The sequence below is a fragment of the Haliotis cracherodii genome, unplaced genomic scaffold, assembly GCF_022045235.1.
Source record: "Haliotis cracherodii isolate W230 unplaced genomic scaffold, xgHalCrac1.p SCAF_4, whole genome shotgun sequence".
Lineage (NCBI taxonomy): Eukaryota > Metazoa > Mollusca > Gastropoda > Lepetellida > Haliotidae > Haliotis > Haliotis cracherodii.
This window is the reverse complement of record NW_027266297.1, coordinates 59,191,359-59,204,019: the sequence shown is the minus strand read 5'-3', so window position 1 is coordinate 59,204,019 and position 12,661 is coordinate 59,191,359. Positions and strand designations below refer to the sequence as shown.

The window sequence follows — 12,661 nt, the reverse complement described above, 5'->3', positions numbered from 1 at the left end:
CTTTAAGAATATATTTAAAAGTAAAAATGAAGTGACAGTTGAACTGAAACTGGTGTATTATAACAGTATAATCATCCAACTTTGTTATGGGTGGTTGAAGTTATTGTTTACAAACTGACTCCAAACAGCACGATCTGAAGGGATTCCTGCAAACTTTCGGTGCACAGTTTCTGGTTTTATAAATATGTAATTTTTAAAATGAAATTGAAAAAATACATTTAGAATGAGAAAACATATCTGCTTTATAAAATTTTATATATTGATAAATATTTGATTTTTTCATAACGTTTATGGAAATGCACTGCAGCATGATATAAAAATGTTTATATGAAATGAATTTTTATTATCTTCTTGGAGCTATCAGAAATCTTTAAAAAAAACTGTAAAAAGGAATCCCTCCTATGTGCGATGGGGACAGTACGTGTATGTCGTTTATCCCTGTATATATCACAAGGTGATGGTATCTGTTATCACTTATAGGCAGGAAGAAATGTATGAAGATTTGGATGAGTTTCAAGCGGAATCGGAAGGTTTGTGGTTACCATAGTTACTCCTAGCTAGAAGCGCCATGGCAGGCATGAACATGGGAACTAATGGTGAAGTGAGTCTTGCATCCCATCATCTCAAAACAATACGTTTCCCATTATTTTTTAACGTATTTCGTGAAATGAAGTATGGCTGATAGCACAGAAGTTATATTTTTCACATCATCAGTACTTTAAGGTTTGTATACACTAAGTTCTTTGATTACCTGTGAACACACGCGGCTGCCTTGGGATGTAATTTTTTCTTTCTTTTTCTTTGGTGTTTAATGCCGCACTCAGCAATATTCCAGCTATATGACGGCAGTCTGTAAATAATCGACTCTGGACCAGACAATCCAGTGATTGACATCATGAGCACCGATCCAAGCAATTGGAATACGATGACATGCATCAACCAAGACTGACCACCCAATCCCGTTAGTTGCCGCTTACGACATGCATTAAGTCGGCAAGCATAAATACATAGTATGTTACCATGGCAATAGTCCTTGAGAAATGTAAAAAAAACCTGATTTAGTTTTAGAAAAAAGACCATGATGTAGTTATTAATTTGTTTGTTCTGATTTGCATTCAAGATCATTTTGTTCCTTGCAGCCGAAACATGAGGTATTGCGCATACTCTGTTATAAACAGGAGATTCACAGACCTCGTAGTTGGATTTAATCAATAATTGGTACCTCAATGTACCAAGTATAGACGTTTCACAAGCTGGGCTGCAGTAGATGAAGGGTGTGATGTGCAAAGATGATTTAAATCTGTATATAAGTTAAATTTTAATGAAAACTTATTACTCCCAAATCTATTTTATTGACATCATCAATTTTGTTATGGTTTATGTTTTGATGGCAGACTGACGACTAAAGAGTATTATTTCACAGAATGAAAGTGTTTTTTTTAGCTGAGAAATATTTGTATTTCTTATGAATATGTGTAAAAAGGATACCAGTTGGTTTTCAGTGATAATCAGTGATTATGTTTATCATCGTCTTTTGTGACATGTTATTTGTGAAATTTCAAAATTTCTGAATAAATGAATAGAAAATATATTTTTATTTTACAGAAATTTATGAAGAGTGTTCATGATGTCCCCCTTTGACAAGATACCACACAGGAGGACGCAGTCTATTGTGAATATGTAACAACATTGACTCAAGGGAGATCACTCTTGCCTCAAGGGAGATAACAATTTGTATCACTGTCAACAGTGCTATTTTTGTACAGCATATATGCTGACCAAATATTCATGGAAAATATAAGCAAGAGTTTAGATTCATTGTCATTTTGTCCACAATCAAAAGATACACAAATGTTAATCATTTCTAGTGTGATTGTAAATGTAAATTTTCACTACTGTTACTTTGAAATTGGCCAGTGTGTAGAGCTGGTCCTTGCTCCTCATAACCAGCTGATGATCCACTGTGATAAGCTGGTAGCCTTGTCTTCGGAGCTGTCGAGATTGCTGCTGTCTGTAACACTACAATATTTTAGGCATTATAGTCACATTATGGTTAGGTTAATTTGCATGGCAATTATAAGTGTTACATCTGAAATGTCACTTGGAAACCATTCCATTTTTTGTTTTACATTTTTAAATTTATTTAATTTTCTTAGTTCATGTTGTGAGTGAATGGATCAAATACCTGTATTGTGCAATCAATCAACAACAATATTCCAGATAGGCTTTCACGTGATGCAGGATCTCCATTTATAAGAAAAGCAAGGATGTAACCATAGAATTTTGTATTAAGGATGAATTGATAAACTGTATTCGACCCAATAAGCGCCCAGGGCGCTTTAAATAAAGACAGAAGGGGTGGGCGCTTATTGGGACCAATTCCGAGTCAAATTGGCGTAAATTCATCAGTAAGCCTATCGATATTCTTCTGTTGCTGGGGGGCTAGAGATAAACTGTTACTTACGTTTTACTGGTGAACATCTCCTAACCGACTAAAAAAGATTCTTGACCGTATGTAAAAAACAGGTGAGTAAATCTTACTTGGGCATCCGGGAAAAGGGTGGGGGGGGGCTTATTGGGACAATGGCGCTTATTGGGTCAAATACGGTAACACAATTACCCCTAAGTTTTGATTATTATTCTTAAAACTATTTATTTCTAGTTCTGCTTAGTCTTCTTGTCTGCACGGCATCTAGTTTATGTATAAGCATCCATTGACATAGAACTTCATTGTTTTGGTCTGTTTCAAACGGCACTGACTACAAATGTAAATATATATGTGTACATATCTGAGAGCTTGTAAAACAAAGTCGTACCATCCATGGCGTGTTGATGTCGATACAGTTCATAATATGTTGCAAGCAGTAGTGACACAGGTGCCGACCATCTTGTCCGCCAACATACGGGGAGGTTTTCTTTCTGTAAATAATCGCCCAAAGAAATGATTTGCTCTCTTTTTATGATTTCTCGATTTTTTTCATGCTTTGGGATGCCAACACAACCAAACTTCGAAGTCCACAGGGATGATTAAGTGGTTGATCTTATGGTTCTGATATACTGTAAATCGTGAAATTAGTCCGTCTCCAAAAGAATGTGACAACTGGACCCTAGCCAAAAATGCGACTTAATATGAATGTGACACCCCCTCTTCTCAAGCATCAGTGGATTTCTATCTAAAGATGTCCTCAGTCGGGTTGAGAATCCTCACCTTAATCCAACCTTACATTAATCCAATCACACACCAAATAGCACCGCTTTTTAGCGCTTAGTAAAGAACTTCCGCAAAAACAATGCATGCGTGCTGGCTCGTGTCGGCCTTTGACGCAGTCGCAAAGAACAAAGGGTGGCGTCTGTCTGGACTGTGATCAGTGATGACATAAGTGAGTAGAACTCTTGTATTGACCCCAGCAGTGATAATTCACAGGATGTAATTAGTGTTTGAATGACATTGTTTATATACTTTATATACGAGTGCTGCTCAATAAACAGTGGTGTGGAATACATCAGCGTATGTCTAAGTTGGCATTTTTGCTATCCAAAATGTCTTATTGTTGATATAAATGAGATGTTTAAAAATGCGAGCAAAGACTACTCGCATTTTTGGTATTTAGTTCACGCTCGCGTTAATTTCAAGATTTACAGTAGTCGTTTGGTGCCATATTAGTAGTAGATGGTATCTGTGTACCAGCTTCATTTATAGTAATATATATATATATATATATGATAATCTCTGTATGTATGCAAGAGTTTGAACAACTGTTTATGATGTAGTGTGGAAGTTTGAAATGGATGTACATAATTACCATAGATATTCGGATGATTTGTGAACTCAGACACGGCATTTATGGCAATTTTTTCTTGGTTAATTTTGAAACACATTTCCAAAACTTTTAGCTATACTTCTTCCATGAAGAGACATTTGACTAAGGAAATAGAGGATGGAGATTCAAAGAAAAACTAAATGATACCGGTGTTTGTAGTTTTTGAAAATATTAAAGGTGCTTAATTTTTTTTGTTGGTTAAGTATCCACTGACATAAAGAAAATAACAAAATAAAATTTAAATGACGTTCTTGATATATTTTTTTTTATATACTGCTGATGGTATAAGAAAAGAAATAAGAAATATGTTAACATGAAATATCACTCAAAATAGTTTTTGTTGAAAAGAGGATTTATTGTGAAATATGAAATACATGGTGAAGTGTTTACCATTTAAGTTTGAAGTGATGTAAACCGATAAGAGTTACGGCCCTTTGATATATGACATCTGGATGTGGAGTCGTATAGACGGGAAACTTGCAAAATTCATGTGCCTTGTGAGTGCAGTCGAGGGATATTAATTCAGGAAGTTCATGTTCATTTAGAGTTATTTTTTGTTTTTTGGCCATGGAAATTTAAGAACAAAGCAAACACCCGTAAACCGACTAAACACATTTCTGTGCTGTATGCCTTGGGTTCAATATACTCACTTCAATAATATGCAATATCAAGCACGTTTCTGTTTTAATTACCCACCTAACTTGCTTATGGGCTAACGTTACATTTATTGTGTGTTCTTTTTGTGTATTTTGCATAATGATTCATTAATCAAGAGTATGTCTGCTTTTTTCCTGATTCATGAATGAAGAACTTATTCCTGAATTAACAAATGTTAAATACTTACTGTATATATGTAGCTTTATTTCCCAGCTTTAATTATTAGATTACCAAAGTCTCGTGTGTATTACTTCCAAGGGACTGGCTTCGCTGTCTGCTCGATCTTCTTTCCAACCCAGTCTTGGTTTGTTCCACATAGTGATATTAGTAGTTCTGAGGTGATCGTAGCTCCTATACGTTAACATAGACTTACGGTTGTCGTAACGCTACAATGATGGTGTAATTAGTGCTGTGTGTCATTATCTCTGTGTAAGGAAGTGATGCGTAACTGTTAGGTCCACATACATGACCTTTAGGTTGTTTAAGACGGCGGTGTTTAAGACATGACTCAAACGTGTTAGGAATGCAAACTCGATGTCTCGTTAATTACATATCGGGTTCTGAAACATGCATTGCAATGTGAATAAATCAATTCAAATCTTTTTCACAGAAACAAGGAATATGGTTAGTTGTGAACAGAGTTACTGCCTTCATTTTCCTTTTTTTAAAAATAATTTGAACCAATTATTTATTTCCTTTATTAAGTCACAGAAAACACAAGTCAGAGTTAGATCGACAAAAGAAATCACGATGTTGCCTTTGAGGTCCAGGTAGTCTAGTGGGTAGCTGGGCCTTACTCAGGACCCACCCACTGAGTACCCGAGTTACCCATCCCAGCCCTAGAGGAAGCAGTTATGGTCTGAGAGTGTGGAGTCCTACACAAGACCTGCTGGTATGATGATATGTAAGGGCAGGAAATCAATGCAAGACCTTTCTGAACGTTTTGTGTCCGAAGTAAATTCAAGCTATTTGCAGTGTGTGGACACCCATCTTCATCATGTCCAAAAAATTCATGATGTTGCCTTTGAACTGAGTTCTCCATCTTTACCAAAATCTGGTCAACCAGAATCTAGACTTTCTTTGCACTGAGGTCCTTCACTTGTTAAATCTCTACATTTGGCAACCTATGTGAACTGTCACCTTAGTCCAGGAGTACTGTTGGGTGTGTCTCTTCACAAGGTTGGTCACAGGTGGCCCAGTCTAAGGCGCCGCAATTCGCTGTGCAGAGTTGCGTCCCTTGGGCACGCCAGACACCTATGATTGTGGGTTCGAATCCTGGTTCTCCCCGATTATGTTTCCAGGTTTGTCAGCACCATACCCATCCTCGTTGGTTTCACCGATGTAGAAAACATCTAGGACCTGCATCACATTAGGCTTTCCTCCCACATTGAGCTGACACACTGTGATATAACTGGAATACTGTTAAGAGCAGTGTTAAACCCAAATCACTTATTCACTCTTCACAAAGGGACACATTACCTCTCAAAAGATTCATTAATTTCAATTTGCTTGGGCTGAACTTTTTAAATAGTTTTCAATATTAATTCATGTCATTTTTTAGCAAGTTATGGACTAATGTATTTTTGAACCACTAAAAAAATTTAATTCTTACTTAGGAACTATATGGAGGAATGAACATGATATATTTGATTTTAATATGCTAACTTGTGATTGCAAGTGCTCATTTTTTGTTTATCAATTATTATTTGCTCAATTAAATCATTTGTTGTTATGCTAATGATTACCTTCAGGATCATAGGAAGTAGGGCTGGGATGAGTCCAAATTTACTACCCGGGTACCCGACCCCATATACCCAACCCTATCCGGGTATGCGCTGTAGGTCTTAAGCTTTACCAGAGTCCAAATTTACAACCCGGGTACCCAACCCCTGATTACCCAACCCTATATTGGTACGTGCTGTAGGTCTTAAGTTTTACCGGAGTTCTGGCAAAAGCTTCTCAGATACATGCACAAAACGATCTGATCATGCATACACTGAAGTTGACAGAAGCTGTATCTACTCAATCAAATAAAAGTCAGAAGGAATGCATCCGCAGTCAGCAAGAAATACGAATATTTAGCAACTGACCTCTGAAGATCTGGAGTAGAGTAGGTCTTCAGCAACCCTTGCCTGCCGTAAAAGGCGCCTATGCTTGCCGTAAGAGGCGACAAACGGGATCGGGAGGTCAGGCTCACTGACTTGGTTGATGCATGTCATCATATCCCAATTGCTTGGATCGATGTTCACGATGTCAATCACTGGATAGTCTGGTCCAGGCTTGATTATTTACATACTGACGTCATATAGGTGGAATATTGCTGAGTGCGGCGACAAACAAACAAACAAACAAACAAACAAACAATTTTAGCAACTCATGTAACCATGGAGTTATACTGCATCATCATTAAACAATATATCACGTGACTGACCACAGGTCCGGGTAGTCCAGTGGGTATTTGGGCCCTACTCAGGACCCACCCACCGAGTACCCGAGTTACCCATCCCAGCCCTAGAGGAAGCAGTTATGGTCTGAGAGTGTAGAGTCCTACACAAGACCTGCTGGTATGATGATATGTAGGGCAGGAAATCAATGCAAGACCTTTCTGAACGTTTTGTGTCCGATGTAAATTGAAACTATTTGCAGTGTGCGGACGCCCATCTCAATCATGTCTTTCAGTCAAAAATGCTAATTCAACAACATTCAAGTCTTAAGCATGCAAGTCAGGCTTATTGTTGGTAGCGAAAGTTTATATTTTGTAATATTTTTCAGCATTTTGCATTTGTATTTTCAAGACATTTTAGTTATGTATTAAGAGTTTGCTTCAAACAAATTGTTTTCATCTTCCTGAGGCAAGGGAGTATAAACTGACTATGAATGTCCAGTTACCACCCTTGCTGAACTAGGCTGGAATTTCTGGGCTCGATCGTAGCTCCACCAGTTGCAGTTACGAGTGATGTCCCTTTCCTGTCCCTCCTATTGACTAATCAGATTCCACCTCTCATATCACTTGCATATTTTTCAAACAAAATGGCGGCACCCAGTAAAGACTATCTGATTGATAATCAAGATCTTTATTGTAATAAAATGGGTCTTACCTCACAAAGTATATCAAATCACTTGAGCACCTTGATTAAAAACATGAAAAGATTGAGAAAACATCTGTTGACACCCAACTTACAATACACATGCTCCACAAATCCTGCAATCGACTGAAATCTGATTTTGATTGGATGATGCACAGGTAGTTAGTCCAGCCAAAATGTAACTCCATGATTGCCGCCTCGTTCAGCAAGGGTAGAAACTGGACTTTTACAGTCAGTGAAACTCCCTTGTCTCAGGAAGATGCATTTTTTGTTTTCGAGATATTTATGTGTATTCTTGTTTAGAGATCAGGTTTAAAATGATATACTGAAGCTACGATACATATATTACAATAGATTGTTTGTTGTACAATGTGTAGCATGATTAGGTTTTTGGAGTAAAAAAGTTTTTGAAGCTGGTATACAGGTTTTGATTTTTAACCCAAATCACATTTTGACACTATGCATTATTTCGATCGTTAATAGATCAGGCTGAAGAATTAACTGCTTGTTTTAAACCCAAAATGTTGACTGTCAGTTTGAAAATTATGTGAAGATTATTTAAACTAATTTGTGAAATGATACGCATTGATACAGAATTTAGCTTACGGTGAATCACAGCCAGGTGCATCAGTGAGGCGTTTCAGCCTTACAAGGGACAGAACTCTACAAAGTGACTTCAGAAGGATAGTCCTACAAAAGAGCCATCTGCAACTGAATGTCCAAAAACAGTGACTTAAGCCTACACCGAGTGCATACAAGCTCCTCACAGCATTAGCCCATTCACTGACCTCTTTATACTATCACTGCCACCAGTTAAAGCTCCCCACTGTGCTAGGCAGCTTGCAACCATGCATGTGTCGAACTCGCAATCGACTGATCCTATGTTTACAAACAATCATAACACCAAATATTCTTTCCCCGGCTAAATTATTTTATTTCTTTGACAATTTGAATTTTTCTTTCTCTTCAACTATAATGGAAGTATTATAGTGAGAAGGTAAGGGGGAAGTTGGGTGTTTTTCCATTAGTCTCAAATCTCCCACCAATCTGATTTAACAAACATATATTCATCGGCGAAATAGTAAGTTAGTCGTTAACCTTTTCTCAATTCACTATAATGGCATTCCCAAAGACATAAAAAAAAATGACACTACATTTTGGGTTAGAGGGAAATTTGTAATGGTTGTTTGCATACTGGTGGCAGCGACGATAATGGGAGGGTAACGTAGGGCTGGGAAGGCGCTTGCTGTTGCAAACACCCAGGGGAGATAACCTTCATAGTGCCTAACAGTAATGTGCTCACACCAGTCCAGACAATCTGTGTATTGATAGTTTTAAGACTAGCCTTATCTCTCAATAACAAGGCCACAGCAACATCCACAAAATTTGGTGCACGTTCAATATTTTGTAGTCAAAATATTTTATTTGATAATGGCTTTCGTAAATTACTACACTGCATGTTTAGATGATTTTCTATTACCTACGTTTTTTGTCCACATCCAACAGATTGAAGTTACAGAAGTAAAACTTTTGTTTGAATTGAAACAGACATGAAATTATTGATTTTGGCATTGATCATACATGTATTTGAATTATATTGTTTTGTAAAGAAAGATGTATAATTTGAAACCTTGAGTACAATTTCCTGTCGTGACTGTATATTTCAATTGAAATAAATTAATACATAATTAAATATGGTTGTTTCATTTGGTGAGGTGACGTGAGGAGAGGTGTGTGAGGTGAGGTGAGGTGAGGAGAGGTGAGGAGTTTAAAAGGAAATGGAGTGAGTGAGTGAGTATGGTTTTACGCCACTTTTAGCAATATTCCAGCTATATCACGCAGGGGACACCAGAAATGGGCTTCACTCATTGTACCCATGTCGGGAATCGAACCTGGGTCTTCGGCGTGACGAGCGAACGCTTTAACCACTAGGCTACCCGACCACCCTAAAATGAAATGGGGTTAACGTCATGTTCAAGATTATTGCATGTGTGTGGCTGCTTGTACTAGTCCAGACTTTCTGGTTTTATAGTACATTGTAGCAGTTTAACATGAATACTCCACTCAAGACACATATGCAGTACATTGACTATGAGCCAACCCGTCCTCGTTATCTCCCCCTAATGTTGAGCACAAGGCAGGGTAACAGAAGGTACCATCTTTGAATGTCTCTATCCACTGGACCACGGAAGTGGTCTCTCGAAACTGTAGACATATATGTAGGAGAGTTGGTCAGCTAATGTTATACACCAGAGTCATCAATTAGATTGGATCGAAATGTGTCCAGGGATGGAGCATTTCTTAAGAGAGGGATAGCAGTGCACCCTGTAAGACCACACTTACTTTATTTTGTTTCACAGTTTTTTTTCCAGCTTTTCCACAGAAGGTCGGTCGAAATAAAAATAAACAGCTATGTCAAATATTTATTTGTTTATATGAAATTCTTTTGGCCGTGGAGTTAAAACTGCAACTGGCTTCCTGAATCACTGATAGTGATGTAGACATGGAATTTATATATACATTTTTTGTATTGTATATTAGGGTCTATATTACTAGGGGGAGAGATAATAAACATAACTGGATTGCCATTGTTTCCAACTGAGTGTCATACGTCATACTGAGTTGCCACTGTTCCCAACTGAGTGTCATACGTCCATACTAAAATGCCACTGTTCCCAACTGAGAGTCATACGTCCATACTGGAGCGCCATTGTTTCTAACTGAGTGTCATACGTCCATACTGAGTTGCCATTGTTCCCAACTGAGTGTCATACGTCCATACTGAGTTGCCACTGTTCCCAACTGAGTGTCATACGTCCATACTGGAGCGCCATTGTTTCCAACTGAGTGTCATACGTCCATACTGGAGCGCCATTGTTTCCAACTGAGTGTCATACGTCCATACTGGAGCGCCATTGTTTTTCTTACTGAGGCGTCATACGTCCCTACTGAGTTGCCACTGTTCCCAACTGAGTGTCATACGTCCATACTGGAGCGCCATTGTTTCTAACTGAGTGTCATACGTCCATACTGAGTTGCCACTGTTCCCAACTGAGTGCCATACGTCCATACTGAGTTGCCACTGTTCCCAACTGAGTGTCATACGTCCATACTGGAGCGCCATTGTTTCTAACTGAGTGTCATACGTCCATACTGAGTTGCCACTGTTCCCAACTGAGTGTCATACGTCCATACTGAATTGCCACTGTTCCCAACTGAGTGACATACGTCCATACTGGAGCGCCATTGTTTCTAACTGAGTGTCATACGTCCATACTGAGTTGCCACTGTTCCCAACTGAGTGTCATACGTCCATACTGAGTTGTCACTGTTTCGAACTGAGTGTCATACGTCCATACTGAGTTACCACTGTTTCCAACTGAGTGTCATACGTCCATACTCAGTTGCCACTGTTCCCAACTGAGTGTCATACGTCCATACTGAGTTGCCACTGTTCCCAACTGAGCGTCATACGTCCATACTCAGTTGCCACTGTTTCCAACTGAGTGTCATGCATCCATAATGAGTTGCCACTGTTCCCAACTGAGTGTCATACGTACATACTGGAGCGCCATTGTTTTTCTTACTGAGTGTCATACGTCCATACTGAGTTGCCACTGTTTCGAACTGAGTGTCATACGTCCATACTGAGTTGCCACTGTTCCCAACTGAGTGTCATACGTCCATACTGGAGCGCCATTGTTTCTAACTGAGTGTCATACGTCCATACTGACTTGCCACTGTTCCCAACTGGGTGTCATACGTCCATACAGGAGCGCCATTGTTTCTAACTGAGTGTCATACGTCCATACTGAGTTGCCACTGTTTCCAACTGAGTGTCATACGTCCATACTGAGTTGCCACTGTTTCGAACTGAGTGTCATACGTCCATACTGAGTTGCCACTGTTCCCAACTGAGTGTCATACGTCCATACTGAGTTGCCACTGTTTCCAACTGAGTGTCATACGTCCATACTGACTTGCCACTGTTTCGAACTGAGTGTCATACGTCCATACTGAGTTGCCACTGTTCCCAATTGAGTGTCATACGTCCAGACTTGAGCGCCATTGTTTCTAACTGAGTGTCATACGTCCATACTGAGTTGCCACTGTTCCCAACTGAGTGTCATACGTCCATACTGGAGCGTCATTGTTTCTAACTGAGTGTCATACGTCCATACTGAGTTGCCACTGTTCCCAACTTAGTGTCATACGTCCATACTGAATTGCCGCTGTTTCCAACTGAGTGTCATACGTCCATACTGGAGCACCATTGTTTTTCTTACTGAGTGTCTTACGTCCATACTGAGTTGCCACTGTTTCGAACTGAGTGTCATACGTCCATACTGAGTTGCCACTGTTCCCAACTGAGTGTCATACGTCCATACTGGAGCGCCATTGTTTCCAACTGAGTGTCATACGTCCATACTGAGTTCCCACTGTTCCCAACTGAGTGTCATACGTCCATACTAAAATGCCACTGTTCCCAACTGAGAGTCATATGTCCATACTGGAGCGCCATTATTTCTAACTGAGTGTCATACGTCCATACTGAGTTGCCATTGTTCCCAACTGAGTGTCATACGTCCATACTGACTTGCCACTATTCCCAACTGTGTGTCATACGTCCATACTGGAGCGCCATTGTTTCCAACTGAGTGTCATACGTCCATACTGAGTTGCCGCTGTTCCCAACTGAGTGTCATACGTCCATACTGGAGCGCCATTGTTTCCAACTGAGTGCCATACGTCCATACTGAGTTGCCACTGTTCCCAACTGAGTGTCATACGTCCATACTGAGTTGCCACTGTTCCCAACTGAGTGTCATACGTCCATACTGAGTTGCCACTGTTCCCAACTGAGTGTCTGACGTCCATACTGAATTGCCACTGTTCCCAACTGAGTGACATACGTCCATACTGGAGCGCCATTGTTTCTAACTGAGTGTAATACGTCCATACTGAGTTGCCACTGTTCCCAACTGAGTGTCATACGTCCATACTGAGTTGTCACTGTTTCTAACTGAGTGTCATACGTCCATACTGAGTTGCCACTGTTTCCAACTGAGTGTCATACGTCCATACTGAGTTGTCACT

At 39.4% G+C, this 12,661-nt stretch overlaps 1 protein-coding gene across 8 annotated transcripts in view; it reads left to right on the top strand.

The window, feature by feature from the left end:
• The window catches only part of LOC139480329 (FYN-binding protein 1-like), a 75,787-nt gene extending 73,233 nt beyond the window's left edge, over positions 1-2,554 (top strand). For all 8 annotated transcript variants that reach the window (XM_071263385.1, XM_071263387.1, XM_071263391.1 and 5 more), the window contains 2 exons: positions 481-530; positions 1,606-2,554. In XM_071263385.1, the coding sequence (XP_071119486.1) occupies positions 481-530; positions 1,606-1,628 (73 nt within the window). In that variant the 3' untranslated portion in view covers positions 1,629-2,554. The remainder of the gene's footprint in view (positions 1-480; positions 531-1,605) is intronic.
• Positions 2,555-12,661: the final 10,107 nt, after the last annotated feature.